Source organism: Mobula hypostoma, chromosome 15 (genome assembly GCF_963921235.1).
Source record: "Mobula hypostoma chromosome 15, sMobHyp1.1, whole genome shotgun sequence".
NCBI lineage: Eukaryota > Metazoa > Chordata > Chondrichthyes > Myliobatiformes > Myliobatidae > Mobula > Mobula hypostoma.
The window spans coordinates 22,249,103-22,263,955 of record NC_086111.1 but is presented as its reverse complement, the minus strand read 5'-3'; the positions used below and the strand labels follow the sequence as shown (position 1 = coordinate 22,263,955).

At 43.2% G+C, this 14,853-nt stretch overlaps 1 protein-coding gene across 1 annotated transcript in view; it reads right to left on the bottom strand.

Annotated features, from left to right (window-relative positions):
• Positions 1-11,811, bottom strand: part of LOC134357064 (caveolin-2-like) — a 30,062-nt gene extending 18,251 nt beyond the window's left edge. Inside the window, exon 1 of the mRNA XM_063068380.1 lies at positions 11,481-11,811. Coding sequence (XP_062924450.1) covers positions 11,481-11,624 — 144 coding nt within the window. The 5' untranslated portion in view covers positions 11,625-11,811. The remainder of the gene's footprint in view (positions 1-11,480) is intronic.
• Positions 11,812-14,853: the final 3,042 nt, after the last annotated feature.

The window sequence follows — 14,853 nt, the reverse complement described above, 5'->3', positions numbered from 1 at the left end:
CCCCCTGGCACTCACTGAGCAACAACACACACTCTGGTTGGCACGTAGAGAGAGCTTGCAGAGGGAAAGGAGGTAGCTCCCACATTTAATAAGGGATGAGCGGGAATCAAGGGACTTGCCAGGCAAATTAAACGATCCTGGCAAGTGGTAGTTACTTTGGTCTCTTTCAGGAGTCAAAATCTCCGCACAATGGAGCTATGATAGAGGAAACTTCTTGCCATCTATTTACACCTACAGTTTGGAGATAATCGCAGGTTATGCTATGCAGATGTCTGGGTTCATTGAGGGTCATAGGATTATAGAGAGATACAGCACAGAAGCAGGCCCACTGAGTTCATCCCATAATTTACTAGAATCCAGCATTTTCCGGGCAAGATGGCATCTGCGTACAATGACCTTTCAATCTTCCGGACAGATCATGAAACCAGATATTTCACTTCTTTTATATCTTTTATTGTTTTTCATGCTGAACGTGATTCTGGAACTGTTGGAACCTGTTATATGCAGCTTGGGGATCATTTGGGTGTTACAGTGCTCTGTAGCCTCTGAGAGGATTCCAGGAGGCAAAGGTGGTGAACACGGGCAAGTTGCAGGACGGGGTGCAAGCTGACGTTCGATTCTATTTTGCCGATTAAAGCTTCCTTTGTTTGCCGATCAAAGCAACGAGGGAAATTGAAACATCGAGTCAAATGCGGAAGTTTGGAGCTCATTTGGGTGCTTCTGTGTTCTGCAGTCTCCGAGAGGATTCCAGGAGACAGGCAGCTTGCGGGAACTTCATGGTGAGAAGGCTGTGGGACAGGGCACAAACCATTGTTTGGCTCCATTTCAGCGATTAATGCTTCCATTGTTCACTGATCCAGCTGATGAGGGAGACTGAAACATTGAGGCAACGTGGAAGGCGAGTGCCAGCTGCCTGCCTATTGATCACTCAGTGACCAGAGAGAGGGAGAACCAGTCGCTGTGCCCGGAGAATGTTACCCAGGTTTTCTGTGTTTTGGATGTGGACTTGGACTAAAACCTTTTTTTGCCCCATCTTTTTTGGGTTTTTTATGTGTGTGCATGGGTATGCCATTTGGGGGCCAATGTGTCTCCTGCTCCATTTTTGTTATTTTTCGTGGGGGAAGGGGGGGATTTGCGGGTTGATGATTGAACTGTCATTCTTTTTCTTTCTTGGTTTTGTTGCTATCCGGAGAAGAAGAATTTCAGAATTTGTTCACTTTATAAATGAATAAACCTTTGAACCTTCAAACTTAAATGTATAATGTATTTATTATTCAACCTCCCGCTTCAATATTCCAATCAACTCCCCCAGGATTTATCATTCAGCTATACGTTAGGAGCAATTCACAGATGCAATTAACCAACCAATCCATACACCTTTAGACTGAAGGGGGGATTGGCTTCCCATAGAAGGCAGAGGATGATAGTAGACGGAGAGTATTCTGCTTGGAGGTTGGTGACTGGTGGTGCTTCTGAGAGGATCTGTTCAGGGACCCCTGCTCTTTGTGATTTTTATAAATGACCTGGATGAATAAGTGGAGAGGTGCATTAGTAAGTTTGTAGATGACATGAAGGTAGGTAATGGTGTGGATAGTGTAGAAGGTTGTCGTAGGTTACAATGATATATAGACAGGATGCAGAGTTTGCCTAAGAAGAGGCTGATGAAGTTTAACCCAGAAAAGAGTGGGGTGATTCACTTTGGAAGTTTGGAAGATGGAAGGCAGGGTACAAAGTTAATGGCGGAGTTCTTGGCAGTGTGCAGGAACAGACAGACCATGGGTTCCAAGTTAATAGATCCCTCAAAGGTGCGGTGCAGTTGATAATGTGGTTAAGGAGGCACATGGTGTACTGGTCCTCATTCATCAGGGGATTGAGCTCCAGATCCACTAGGTAATGTTGTACCTCTATAAAACTCTGTTTAGACCGCACTTCGAATACTGTTCTGCTTGCTTCATTAAATGAAGGATGTGGAAGTTTTAGAGAGGGTGCAAAGGAGATTTGTTATGTCTTGTAACTCCAGAAACTAATCAAAAAAAAGCACAAGATGGGGATACTTGTTAACTTTGTTACTTTTCCTTAGTGAGGCACTCAGATGTGATGGTGGCATAATGATGTATGCCATTCACATACCTCTTACATATAACCCATATTGAATTATATAAACAATAAAGAAAACTTAAATAAACAATACATTTACAATATTACTCAAATATTGCTAAAATATTAAATATACAGTATTCATCCCTGCTTAGCTATAAACTCCAACTCGATGTAGAATGCTTAACTCAAATATGTAATGTATTGCTCTCTAGTAATCTAGTAGTCTAGTAAGAGTTGACTCTGGGACCGACAGCTCTGGACACCTTTCTTTTGTAATAATTGACTCTGCTTTCCTCAACTGATCAATGTGTCGTCTCCAAATGACATCAGACACGATCTCCTCTTTATTGTTTATATAATTCAATATGGGTTATATGTAAGAGGTATGTGAATGGCATACATCATTATGCCACCATCACATCTGAGTGCCTCACTAAGGAAAAGTAACAATGGGAGAGTGGTCCAGTTCTGTTCTTAATCTTTTCAAGTACCCCACGTTTGATCACCACCATAATCCCTCGCCAGGATTGCTTGTCCGGAAGCGAAACATTGAACCTCCTTGTTGGAGGAGCGCTCAGTTTGTCTCAGCTGTTTGTCCTGCATGCTCTTTCCGAGACTGGGTTTGAGGAGATCCGAGCGTGAGCACAAGGGGTGACCTGGGAACAGCATAAGTGGTGAGCTGTTGGTTATGGAGTGTGCTGCTTTGCGATATGCCAGGAGGATATTGGTGAGTTTCTGATTCACTGTCATTACAGTCTGTTTTGCTGACCTTACTTGCAATATATTCTTCAGACTCTGGAAAAAACTTTTTTCCAAGCTAGTTGGAGCTGGGTGACATGGTGCAGATGTAACATGTCTTATTCCACTCATTTTTAGGAATGACTGAAACTGTTCCACAATAAACTGTTGTCCATTGTCACTAACTAAAAGATCTGGAACACCTATTCTTGAGAAGAGGTTTTTCAACACATCAACAGTGTGAGAGGCTGTAGTGGGGTTATTAGGAACACCTCTGGCCACTTTGTAGCTGCATCCACGACTACCAAGAAATTTGTGCCCATGAATAGTCCAACAAAATCCACATGAATCCTCTTCCAGGGCAATGCAGGCCTCTCCCAGAGATGGAGAGGTGTTGCTCTTGACATCTTCTGGATGTGTTGGTATGTCAAACAGTGCATGGCAAGCTGCTCGACCTGCTGATCTATCCCAGGCCACCAGACAAAGCTTTGAGCCAACACTTTCATTTTGAACATGCCCAGATGACCAGCATTTAACTCCTCCAGCACTTTAGCTCTTAGCTTGGATGATACAACAACTCTCAATCCTCACATAAGACAACCTCCATCAAGGGCAAGTTCATTGCAGGGCTGGTAAAAATGGGGGAACCTGCATGCTCCAACCATTTTGGGTGGCATATAGACCTGAGACAGTGTGGGGTCTTTTCTGGTTTCCCTTTGGATCATCTGTGCTATAATAGGGAGACTTTTGATCAGTATTAGGAAGGACACATCAAGAGAAGTGTCCCCTTTTGTTCATTTTTCAGACACTTCCTTTTCCAAGGGTAAACGTGACAACCCATCAGCATTTCCATGATCAGTTGTCCATTTGAGTTTGATCTTGTAATTGTGCCCTCCAAGGAACAGAGCACATCTCTGCACTCGTGCTGCTGCTGTTAGTGGAGCACCCTTCTGTGGATTGAAAATGGACCCTAGGGGTTGATAATCAGTAATGAGGGTGAACTCTCTCCTATACAAGTACTGGTTGAAACATTTTATACCCCAAACCAGACACGAGGCCTCTCTGTCAATCTGTGCATAATTTTTCTCTGCAGCAATTACAAAACGCAACGCAAAGGCTATTGAGCGTTCATTTCCATCAGTCATAGCATGTGCACATATACCAAAAGGCGAGACGTCACAGGTAAGTTTCACTGGATGTCTACAAGCCGCCTGCTTTGTCCATTGCCATCTCTTCCCGATCTGTAGTAATGAGTTCAAGGGGTGGAACACAGTAGCCAGGTTTGACAGGAACCTGTTCTAGTAAGTGACAAATCCTAAAAAGGGCCACAACTGTGACCTATCCTTTGGCCTCGGGGCATCCACCACAGCTTGGATTTTCTCAGCACATTTGTATAATCCCTGTGCATCAACGGTATGACCACAATAGGTGATACTTGGTTTAAAGAATTCATACTTGCCATATCACCTCTGAGCCCATAATCTTCTAATCTTTTTAGCACTGTCTTGAGATTTTGGAGATGTTCCTTTCCATCCTCACCGGTAACAATGATGTCATCCAGGTAACACTGAGTGCCTGGCAGCCTTGTGGCACCTGGGTCATAGCTCACTGCCAGAGTGCAGGTGCAGATGCTACTCCAGAAATAAAGCCTATTATAATGATAAAGACCTTTGTCAGTGTTTAAAGTGAAGAAAATTTTGGACCGTTCTTCCATCTCCATCTGTAGGATGGAGATGGCTCATGCCTCAGCTAAGTCCACTTCACCGAAGTGTTTCCTTCCTGAAAGGCTTGCAAAGATATCCTCTATCCTGGGCAGAGGGTGTTGATTTACTTTCAGTACTGGGTTGACAGTAATCTTAAAATCACCACAGATCCTGACATATCTATTCTTCTCACAAATAAGTGAAAATCTGCAGATGCTAAAAATCCAGGCAGCACACACAAAATGCTGGAAGGACTCAGCAGGCCACAAACAAGAGAGAATCTGCGGATGCTGGAAATCCAAACAACACACACAAAATGCTGGAGCACAAACGCTTGGCTATTGGGACTGCTGCCATTGTCCATAGGCTCCACTCAACCTTGGAAAGAATTCCTTCAGCTTCCATGTGATCGATATACTTTATCATGGGCGGTGTAAGGGACAGGATAAATGGGTGTGGCATTTTCATTTAACATTATTTTATTCCTGATACTGTTTGTTTGAGTTTTCCATTGCCATCCTTGAACACTGCTGTGGTATCATCCAGTAGCTTTCTTAATTCCCTTTCAGTTGACTCTGTTGCAGGGGATGTGGCAAGCAAATAGTGACTGGATCTCCAGTCAAGTTGTGGTTCTCTCAGCCAGTTACAGCCCCACAACAGTGGACCTATTCTTACCACATACAAACCCAATGAAGTTTCTTGGTTGGGGTATATCACTGTCACAAATGTCATTCCCACAGGAGTTATCTTTCCTCCAGTATAAATTGTTAGTTAGATATCTGCAGGCTTCACTTCAGTATCTTTTAAATGCCATTCAAGCTTATTTTGTGGAATGACTGAAACAGCCAAGCCAGTGTCCAATTCCAGTTTAATTAATCTGCCATTCACTTCTTATCTTTTTCTCTTCCTTGTTCAGTTGATCTATTTTGTCGTGCCTAAAATGTTTTTGGTATGTGTCCTACCTTGTTGCATTTTCTGCAAGTTTCACCTTTAAACTTGCATTGGCCTGGTGTATGTAAACACTTGCCACAATGGTCACATTATTTGTTCAGCCAGGCCGGTTTCTGTTTAAGTATTGCAATTTTGTTCACACTCTCATCTATTGCTGACTGCAACTCAATTCTGTCTCTGGCTGCTGTTTCCATTGATACAGCAAGTTCAACTGCACTTTAAAATGTGAGTTGTGATTCAGTTAAGAGTCATTTTTGAATGCATTTGTAAGATTCCATTAACTAAATGATCACTCGGTGCATGATTAAGCCCACTACTGAATTGACAATGCTCAGTCAATCTATTCAATTCAACCTCATAAGCTGAAATAGAGTCCCCTTCCTTTTGATTCCACTTATTAAACCTAACGCTTTCAGCAATCAACAATGGTTTTGGTTCTAAATGTTCCTGCATAATATTCATCATATCAGCAAAGCTCAGTTTGACTGGGTTGGTTGGAGCAATTAAACTTCTGAGCAAACCGTATGCTTTTCCATCTATTGCACTCAATAACACTGGCACTCACTTCTGATTGGCTTTTTCATTTGCGTCAAACTACTGCTCAAATCATTCAGTATACATTATGCAGTCATCTGCAGAGCAATTGAACGTGTCTATCTTTCCAGTGTAGCCAGCCATTTCTGCTTTTATTTATTATTATTATTATCCAGTACTCACTGTTCATGAATCTGTGAATTTCAACATTTTTCTTCTTCATTTTTAACTCGACTATTTCCTTCCCCTTCCGAAGAAACACATGCTGCACTTCAACAGGTCTGTAGTCATTTTGGGTCTATGTTAAAACTATCTTGTCACTAATGTTTTGTTTTATTACTCCAGAAGCTAATCAAAAGACAAACACGGAAGACAGTGATATTTGTGTACTTAGTTTATTTTCTTCAGTGAGGCACTCACTTTTGACGTGGTGGTGTAATGATGTATGCCACTCACATACGTCTTAGATAATGAATTATGTAAACAACAAAGAATGCTTAATCAAACGATGTATTTACAATATTATTCAAATATTACTGAAATGTTAAATACTCTATAGGATTTACCAGGTCTGGCCGGGATCTCTTGCTGTGAAGTCACTACACCACCCGTACAGACATTACACTGATTAGAGTAGGGATTAATTTATTCATATTGCTATAATCAGTCCAAGTAGATGTTGAAATCATTACGTTGGAATTTTTGTATCATATGGACGCTCCAGCCTATTTATTGGGGTATCAGGTTGGTGTTTTAAATTGATGTGTGGAGATGTTCACCAGAGTACATTAAGGAATCTTATCTTCTATCAGAAGCAAGATTCAAGATTCCAGATTCAAGTTTATTGATCATGTGTACATCGAAACCTACAGTCAAAGGCATTGTTTGCATTAACAACCAACATACCCGAGGGTGTGCTGGGGGCAGCCCACAAGTGTATCCACACATTCCAGTGCAAACAGCATCCCCCACAATACTCAGCAGAACAGTACCAAACACAACAAAACAGAACACAATAAGCAATGAGACAAGCTCCTGTTCTCCCTCCCAGCCACACTCCAAGATAGAATGCATTCTTCAGCCTTAATCATCAAACGGACCCGGATTCAGACATGGATTTGGTTGTGCACACACTGACATTAGGCCCTTGACTACCCCAGTGGTGTCGCAGAGATTCACAGATCTGGAGCTCTGCCCAATGGGCCTTGACTTCCAGAGTTCCAATTTGACCCTTTGGGCCTTGGTGCTCAGTACTGATGCCAGGGGGCCAATTCACTGAACCCAGGGGCTTTCAGATCTCATTGCTCCTGCCGCACGGAACTCTGATTCTGGATTCCATCGACAATTCAATGACCTGGGAGAGGGGGCAGTACCCTTCATCCACACTGGTCTGTCAGCTGGACAATCTGGCCTGGTCCGCTGATGTCCCATCTCCGCACCACTGCCCTTCAAGAGTAGAGTGGAGACTTAAGACTTAAGATGCTGGCCTGTCTTCTAATTTCTCCAATTCCCTGTCCCTAAAACCCTAACCTCTCCCCTAACTCCCCTCTCTGTCCCCAAAACCATCTCCACAAACCCAAAAAACACACTAAAAACACAACTAAGACTAAGCCGCAACCCTAACAGAAGTCGCAGCTCAGAGCCATCTTTACTTGGATGTCCTTGGGAATCCGTAGTCCCAGATAGTGCTCGCTGGTGGAATTCTCCACCATACTTCAGTGAAGACTCCCTAATGGTAAAAGAGTCTTGTGTACATGTGTGCTTCTGAGAAACAAGTCAATCGTCAGGAGGAAGTTCCTCTCCAGATCCACAACCACTTGCACATGTGAGGGAATGCAAACCTTTCCCATTGAAGGGGTGGTCTGGGTTACCTATGGGCACTTGAGTGTTGTCAATGCTGCTTGGAAACAACAATTCTTGGTACCTCTTCCTCCCCCACATCAAAGTAAATTAAACCATTATTTGTGAATGGTGCCTGGATGATCTCTCTGATGCTGCGGCTAGGACACACAAGCAGAGGGCACGCTTGGAGGAAAGGTTCAGAGTAAATTTGACTTTGGCGAAGAACGCCAGGCAGAAGAAAATGTGTGATGATCAAAGTCACACAGCTCACTAACAGGCCATTCATCCTGACTAGTCCCTGACCAAAATGCCCTATCCTAGCCAGTTCCATTTGCCAGCATTTAGTCCGTAACTCCTAAACCTTTCCAATCCATGCACCTGCTAAACTCTCTTTTAAAAGTTTGTTATTGTACCTGCCTCAACCACTGCATCTGGCAGCTCATTTGACATACATATCATACTTTGAATAAAATTTGCCCATTAAATTCCTATTAAATCTTTCCCCTCTCACCTTCAACCTGTGCTCTTTAGTTCTTGATTCCCCAGCCCTACAGAAAGAATTAAATTTATTTACCCTAATTATGCCCCTCAAAATGCTATACACCTCTTAAAGGCGTGTCGAAGAGGTGGAGCTTTGGACGATGGCACCTAATGGTGCCTCCTTTGCTTGTATCTTTGGAACAGCTCTATTTCTATCCTTAGTATCTCTTTTTTCCCTTTTCAGGGTTCTTTTGAAGACCCTGACCTGGAGTTACATGCTGACTTTGGTTCTTTGCGGAAATGGGGCTCGCTCTCAGAGCCTCACGACCAGCTGCTTTTCGATATGCCAAGGACGTGGCCTGGAAGACTAGTGCGCCTCAGGGTGCCAGATTTTCGTGGCTCTGGAGGCGGGCGGATTCGAGGTCAGTGCCGCCACCTGATGTGTTATGGAAGTATCTATTGAAACCTATTGAAACAGCTACTAATAAAATATATTGGATCACCATCTAAACAACAGCAAAACATACATCAGGCTGTCCCTCAGTATTGATCAACAAGTTCCAAAAGCCGGGCCTCTGTACTTCCATCCAAAACAGGACCTTTGAATTCCTCATGAGGAGACCAGACAGTGTGGATCTCCTCCTCACTGACAATCAACACAGGTGCACTTCAAGGACGTGTGCTTAGCCCATTGCTCTTTTCCCTCCACGCACATGACTACGAGGCTAAACACAGCTCAAGCTTCACCTATAAATTCACTGGTGATACCATTGTTGGTAGAATCTCAGATGGCGACAAGGAGGTGTGCGGGAGTGAGATAGATTGGATGGTTGAGAGGTGACGCAAGAACAACCTTGTACTCAATGTCAGCGCGACAGGGGAATTGATTGAGGACTTCGGAAGGGGAAATGGGGAGAACACACATCAGTCCTCCCCTAGTATGGAGGCTTCAATACACAGGATGGAAAGAGGCTGCTGTGGGTTATAGGCTCAACCAGCTCCATCACAGGCACAACTTTCCCCACCATTGAGGACAGCTTCAGAAATGCGACATCTATCACTAAGGACACACGCCATCTGGGAGAGTCCTCTTCTCATTACTATCATTGGAGAGCAGGTACAGGAGCCTGAAGACCCACACTCAATGATTTTGCGAAAGCTTTTTCTCTCCACCATTAGATTTCTGAACGGTCCATGAACCAATGAACACGACCTTATTATTCCACTTTTGCACTATTTATTGTTACTTTATGTCTTGGCATTGTACACTACCAGAATATAACAAATTTCATGCCATATACAGTAAGCCATATATAAACCTGATTTGATTCTGATAAGATCATCTCTCAGTCTCCTAGACTGTAAGGAATAAATTCCTAGCTTGTCCAATCTCTCCCTATAACTCAGTATCTCAATTCCTAGCAGTATCCTCATAAATCCTTTCTGCATTCTTTGCCAGTAACATTTTTCCTACAGAGTGACTGAAACTAAACACAATACTCCTAGCGTGGCCTCATCAGCATCCTGTACAATCATACCATAACCTCCCAACTTCTATACCTGTTGCCCTGAATATGAAGGTCAGTGTCCCATAAGAATTCATCTCCACCTTTTCTTCCAGTGACTCCACTTTCAGGGAACCATGTACTTGTATTCCAAGACCACTCTGTTCTACAGTAACCCCCAGGGCCCTGCCATTCACTCTGAAATTCCTACCTAGATGTGACTTCTCAAAATGCAACAAGTCAGACTTACCCTGGTCTCCTTGCAGATTATTACACATCTCAGTGATGTGCTGGACCATTTTGGAAAACCTGAGCCTACCAACAGATTGTTCTTTGGAGAGTTCCAGACAAGCAAAGTGAACAAAACAACGAAGTGAGAGAAATGTAGTCCAAGGTGAGATTAGGGTTTTTCAGGTTGATCTAAGAATCTGATGTCAGTGGAGAAGAAGCTGAAGCTGAACCTTGAGGTATGGGAATTCAGGCTCTTGTTCCTCCTGATGGCAGCATTGAGAAGAGGACATGGCCCAGATGGTGAAGTTCACTGATGATGGATGCCACCTTCCTGATACTTTGCCTCTTGTAGATGTTCTTGATGGTGGGGAGAGCTTTGCCATTATGGAACTGGTTGTGTCCACCACTCTTTGTAGCCTTTTGCATTTCTACAGATTGGCATCTCCACATCGGACTGTGATGCAACCAGTCAGAAAGCCTTTCACTATATATCCTTACAGGCTTCACAGAGTCTTCAACGACAGCCTGAAGCACCTTAAATTTCCCTGGAAAAATCAGCCCCTCTTTGTTGTAGCCACTCAGTTTGAAGGTGCCTAGATAGGACACCCAACATCAGAATACCCCTTTAGATGGTGAAGAAACTACTAAACTAGTGAAAGGTGTCCCTGGTTCTACAGCGACCATTCCACAATAGTTGTAGCATGTTTCTGCTCCTACTTACTGTAGGTGTACCTGTGTCACATCTGGTATACACATAACACCAAGACAATGTCAGGCATGATCATCGCATAGAAATGCCCAGTCCAATTGCACATCTGCACAATTTCAGCTGGAAATAGTTTCCAGCTCATTCTGGACAAAATCAATATTGGATTCAGCAGTACCTTACAAACACACACTGTACATTCAAGTATTTCGGCCATTTATCTTCCTTTACCATAGTACATACACATTGACTGTTCCATACATTTGGTGCTAAATTATAAAAGGTAGAATGCATTAGCAGGTCAATAAAATAGCTCAAATTGTCAATATCCTGCTTAGATGGACCTGCAAACAAAAAAGACCATCGCCCTCATTTGTCCCTGGCCAAGAATTACCCTCATTTGTCTGTGGACAGTTTGCAGGTGCAACAATAGGTGAAAAATGTCTTTAGCATATCACTTGAAAATGCTTTGAATCAGGCATGTGCACCAATCAATCTTTTAGCCTGGACTCTCTTCAAACAAGACTCTCCTGCAGGGGGTGGAGCTTCTGAAAATACACCATTTGTGTTTTTCACTGCCCGTTCTTAAAGGGGAGTGTTACTTAGACCAGCTGAAGATTACAGTGAGTTACTCGATTACCATATACCACTCCCAATCTGCATGCTTCCACAAGGCCAAGCAGAACTCACCTTTAAGTGGGCATTGATGCCTCTGGGATCCCGGTCCTCCACCGCTGAAATCTGTTCTTTTGCTGCTGGGACATTTTGATCTGGCTGCCCTTGCTCCTCGCCGAGGTCAATTTTGGTTTCGTTCAATTGCTCACCCGTGAGCATGCTTCCACATCCGATGGCGGAGGATCAGATCAGTGGTGGGGAAGGCAGAGCAGGCGGCAGCCGTTGAAGGGGATGGGACCGGAGCTGTGCTTGGAACTGTAGATGTTGCAGAACCAGCCCATGTAAACCTATAGCCCTGTTGGACGGCCTGTGCTATGTGAGCAGCCTGTCATTGGCATCAGCTGTTCCCAAAGCACCAGAGATTATTCTGTCTCTGACATATCAGGGAAAGGAATGCCTGATTGCAGCACTGTCTGCCAATGGCTGCCAGCTTTGGGCTTTTCGGCCTAATGCTGAATAAATACAGACTGCTTCAACCGTAGGCCACAGATTTCTCTCTCTAAATATAGACTTCTTCCTCCAAATGCTAATGAAAGTGGAAGCATTTCATGAGAGTCTGTAGTATTCCAACAATTAAACTGAACTTCACCCATGTTTACTGTTTCTCCAGCAGCTCGCCTCATTCCCAAACACCAGTTCTACTCATTTGCCCAATGGCTACTACTTGCTTTAAGGATTTTTTAATTGGAATACATATTTATGATTTAATAATTTATGTTTAATTTAAGTTTAGGACATAGAACATTACAGCACAGTACAGACCCTTCGGCTCACAATGCTGTGCTGATCTTTTAACCTACTCTAAGATCAATCTAACCCTTCACTCCTGCAAAACCCTCCATTTTCTATCACCCATGTGCCTATCTAAGAGTTTCTTACATGCCCCTAATATATCTGCCTCTACCAGCACCCCTGGCAGGGCATTCCATACACCAACCACATTCTTGTGTAAATAACTCACTTCTGACATTCTCTCCTTTAATTTCCTCCAATCTCATTAAAATTCTGCCCCCTGGTTTCTGCCCTGGGAAAAAGTCTCTGGCTGTCCGCCCAATCTAAGCCCTTCATCATCTGTAAACCCCTATCAATTCTCTTCTCATCCTCCTAGTTCAATCAACTGATCCTCATAGAACAGGGTCTCTAATCCAAGGAGCATCCTGGTAAATCATTGCTGCGCCCTCCTTAAAGCTTCCACATCCTTCATTATGCACAGAGTGCACAATGTAGCACATTCAGCAGTACCAATGGTGAATATATCTCCACGGTTCTGAATACCTGACTTCTATGCTCCTTAACTCCCACTTGCTGGAGCTGGCATTCAACCTGGCATTGGTGCCAGTGAGAAGAATGGATATAATAATGATAAGCAGTACCCACTAAATGTCTTTTCTACCAAAAGAAAGGGAGGAGGTTACACTGTATGGAGTGTACAGCACAGAAGCAGATAACCTATTATGTTCTCAAGAGATTCCATAGATGCTGGAAATCTTAAGCATCACACTCAAAATGCTGGAAGAACTCACAATTACCCATCATCCCTTAATTCCATGGTCCGCTGTCCTCTCCTATCCGATTCCTTTGTCTTCATCCCTTTACGTCTTGCACCTATCGCGGCCCAGCTTCTTACATTAACCACACCCTATCTACCCACCTGGTCTCACCTATCACCTGCCAGCTTGTTCTCCTTCCCCTCCCCCCACCTTCTTATTTTGGCTTCTGTCTCCTTCCTTTCCAGTCCTGAAGAAGGGTCTTGGCCCGAAACATTGACTGTTGATTCCTCTCCAAAGATGCTGTCTGACCTGCTGAGTTCCTCCAGCAATTTTTGGGTGTAATTGAGCATGTTCCTCAGCCGCCCCATCCTGCCCTACATCACTGAACCTTATTAGTGTAGCTTTCAGCTTTTCCATCAGTTCATCTCAACACGACTAAACTCAGAACAATTTATTAGGTCAGACAAACCACATATTTGCCTGTGAAATGGGGCATTAATTTCCTCTGGTTTAAAAGCTCAGCTGGAAATTCATTCCCAGTAACTCTTGCTGCGATATAGAATATATTGTATGTACTTTGAGAATAAATTTACTTTGAATTTCTCAACTTTGGTCTTTAGGTGCGATAGCTATTAATGCAATCAATGTATGTCAAAGTTCAAAGGTCAAAGTAAATTTATTATCAAATATATATATATGCCATCATATACAACCCTAAGATTCATTTTCTTATGGGCACAGTAGATCCAAAAACCATAGTAGAATTAATAAAAGACCACACCTAACAGGACAGACAAACAACTATTGTGCAAAAGACAACAACATGTGCAAACACAAAAGAGAAAAATAATAGTAATAATAAATACATAAGCAATAAATATCAAAAACATGAGGTGAAGTGTCCTTGAAAGTGAGTCCATCGGTTGCAGGAACTGTTCAGTGATGTGGCAAGTGAAGCTCAGTTAAATAATCTCCTTTGGTTCAAGAGCCGGGTGGTTGAGGGGTAATAACCGATCCTGAACATGGAGGCGTGAGTCCTGAGGCTCCTGTACCTTCTTCCTGATGACAGCAGCGAGAAGAGAGCATGATCCGGACGGTAGTGTCCCTGATACTGGATACCTGCTTTCCTGCAACACTGTATGTTAACATGTACATGTGATTAATAAATCTGAGTCCACTGTACATGATACTGCCAGTACATTGTACCATTGCAGTCTGTTTCTGAAATCCACTCCTTTGACTTCAACTTGGAAATTTGATTGCCCTTGGGTTGGCGATAAAACACTAAATATTACCAACAGGGAATGAACTTCCAGACAAACGCTCCTTAACTAAAGAATAGCTCTCCTGATTGTTTTGCTCATTTTTGTCGCATGTTCCAGATGCTATTCGTGCTCTGAGTAAAGAAGATTGTCCTGAATTCCTAAATGAAATATTAGGAATATACACTCAGTGGTCACTTTATGAGGTACCTGTGCAACTGCTTGTTTATGGAAATCGCTAATCAGCTAATCATGTGACAGCATGCAAGCCATTACTTTTCCCACCCTCCTGGCATCACCTATCACCTTCTATCTATCCCCCTCCCCTCCTACCCCCCTCCCCACACACCTTTTTATTCTGGCATATTCCCCTTTTCTTTGCAGTCCCGAAGAAGGGTCTCGGCCTGAAACATCGACTGTTTACTCATTTCCATAGATGCTGCCTGACCTGCCGAGTTCCTCCAGCATTTTGAGAGTGTTGGTTTGGATTTCCACGTTTGCAGAAATTCTTGTGTTCAAGATATGATCATGAGGTTCAGTTGTTGTTCAAACCAAATATCAGAATGGGGAAGAAATGTGATCTAAGTGACTTTAACCATGGAATGATTGTTGATGCCAGACAGGGTGGTTTGAGTA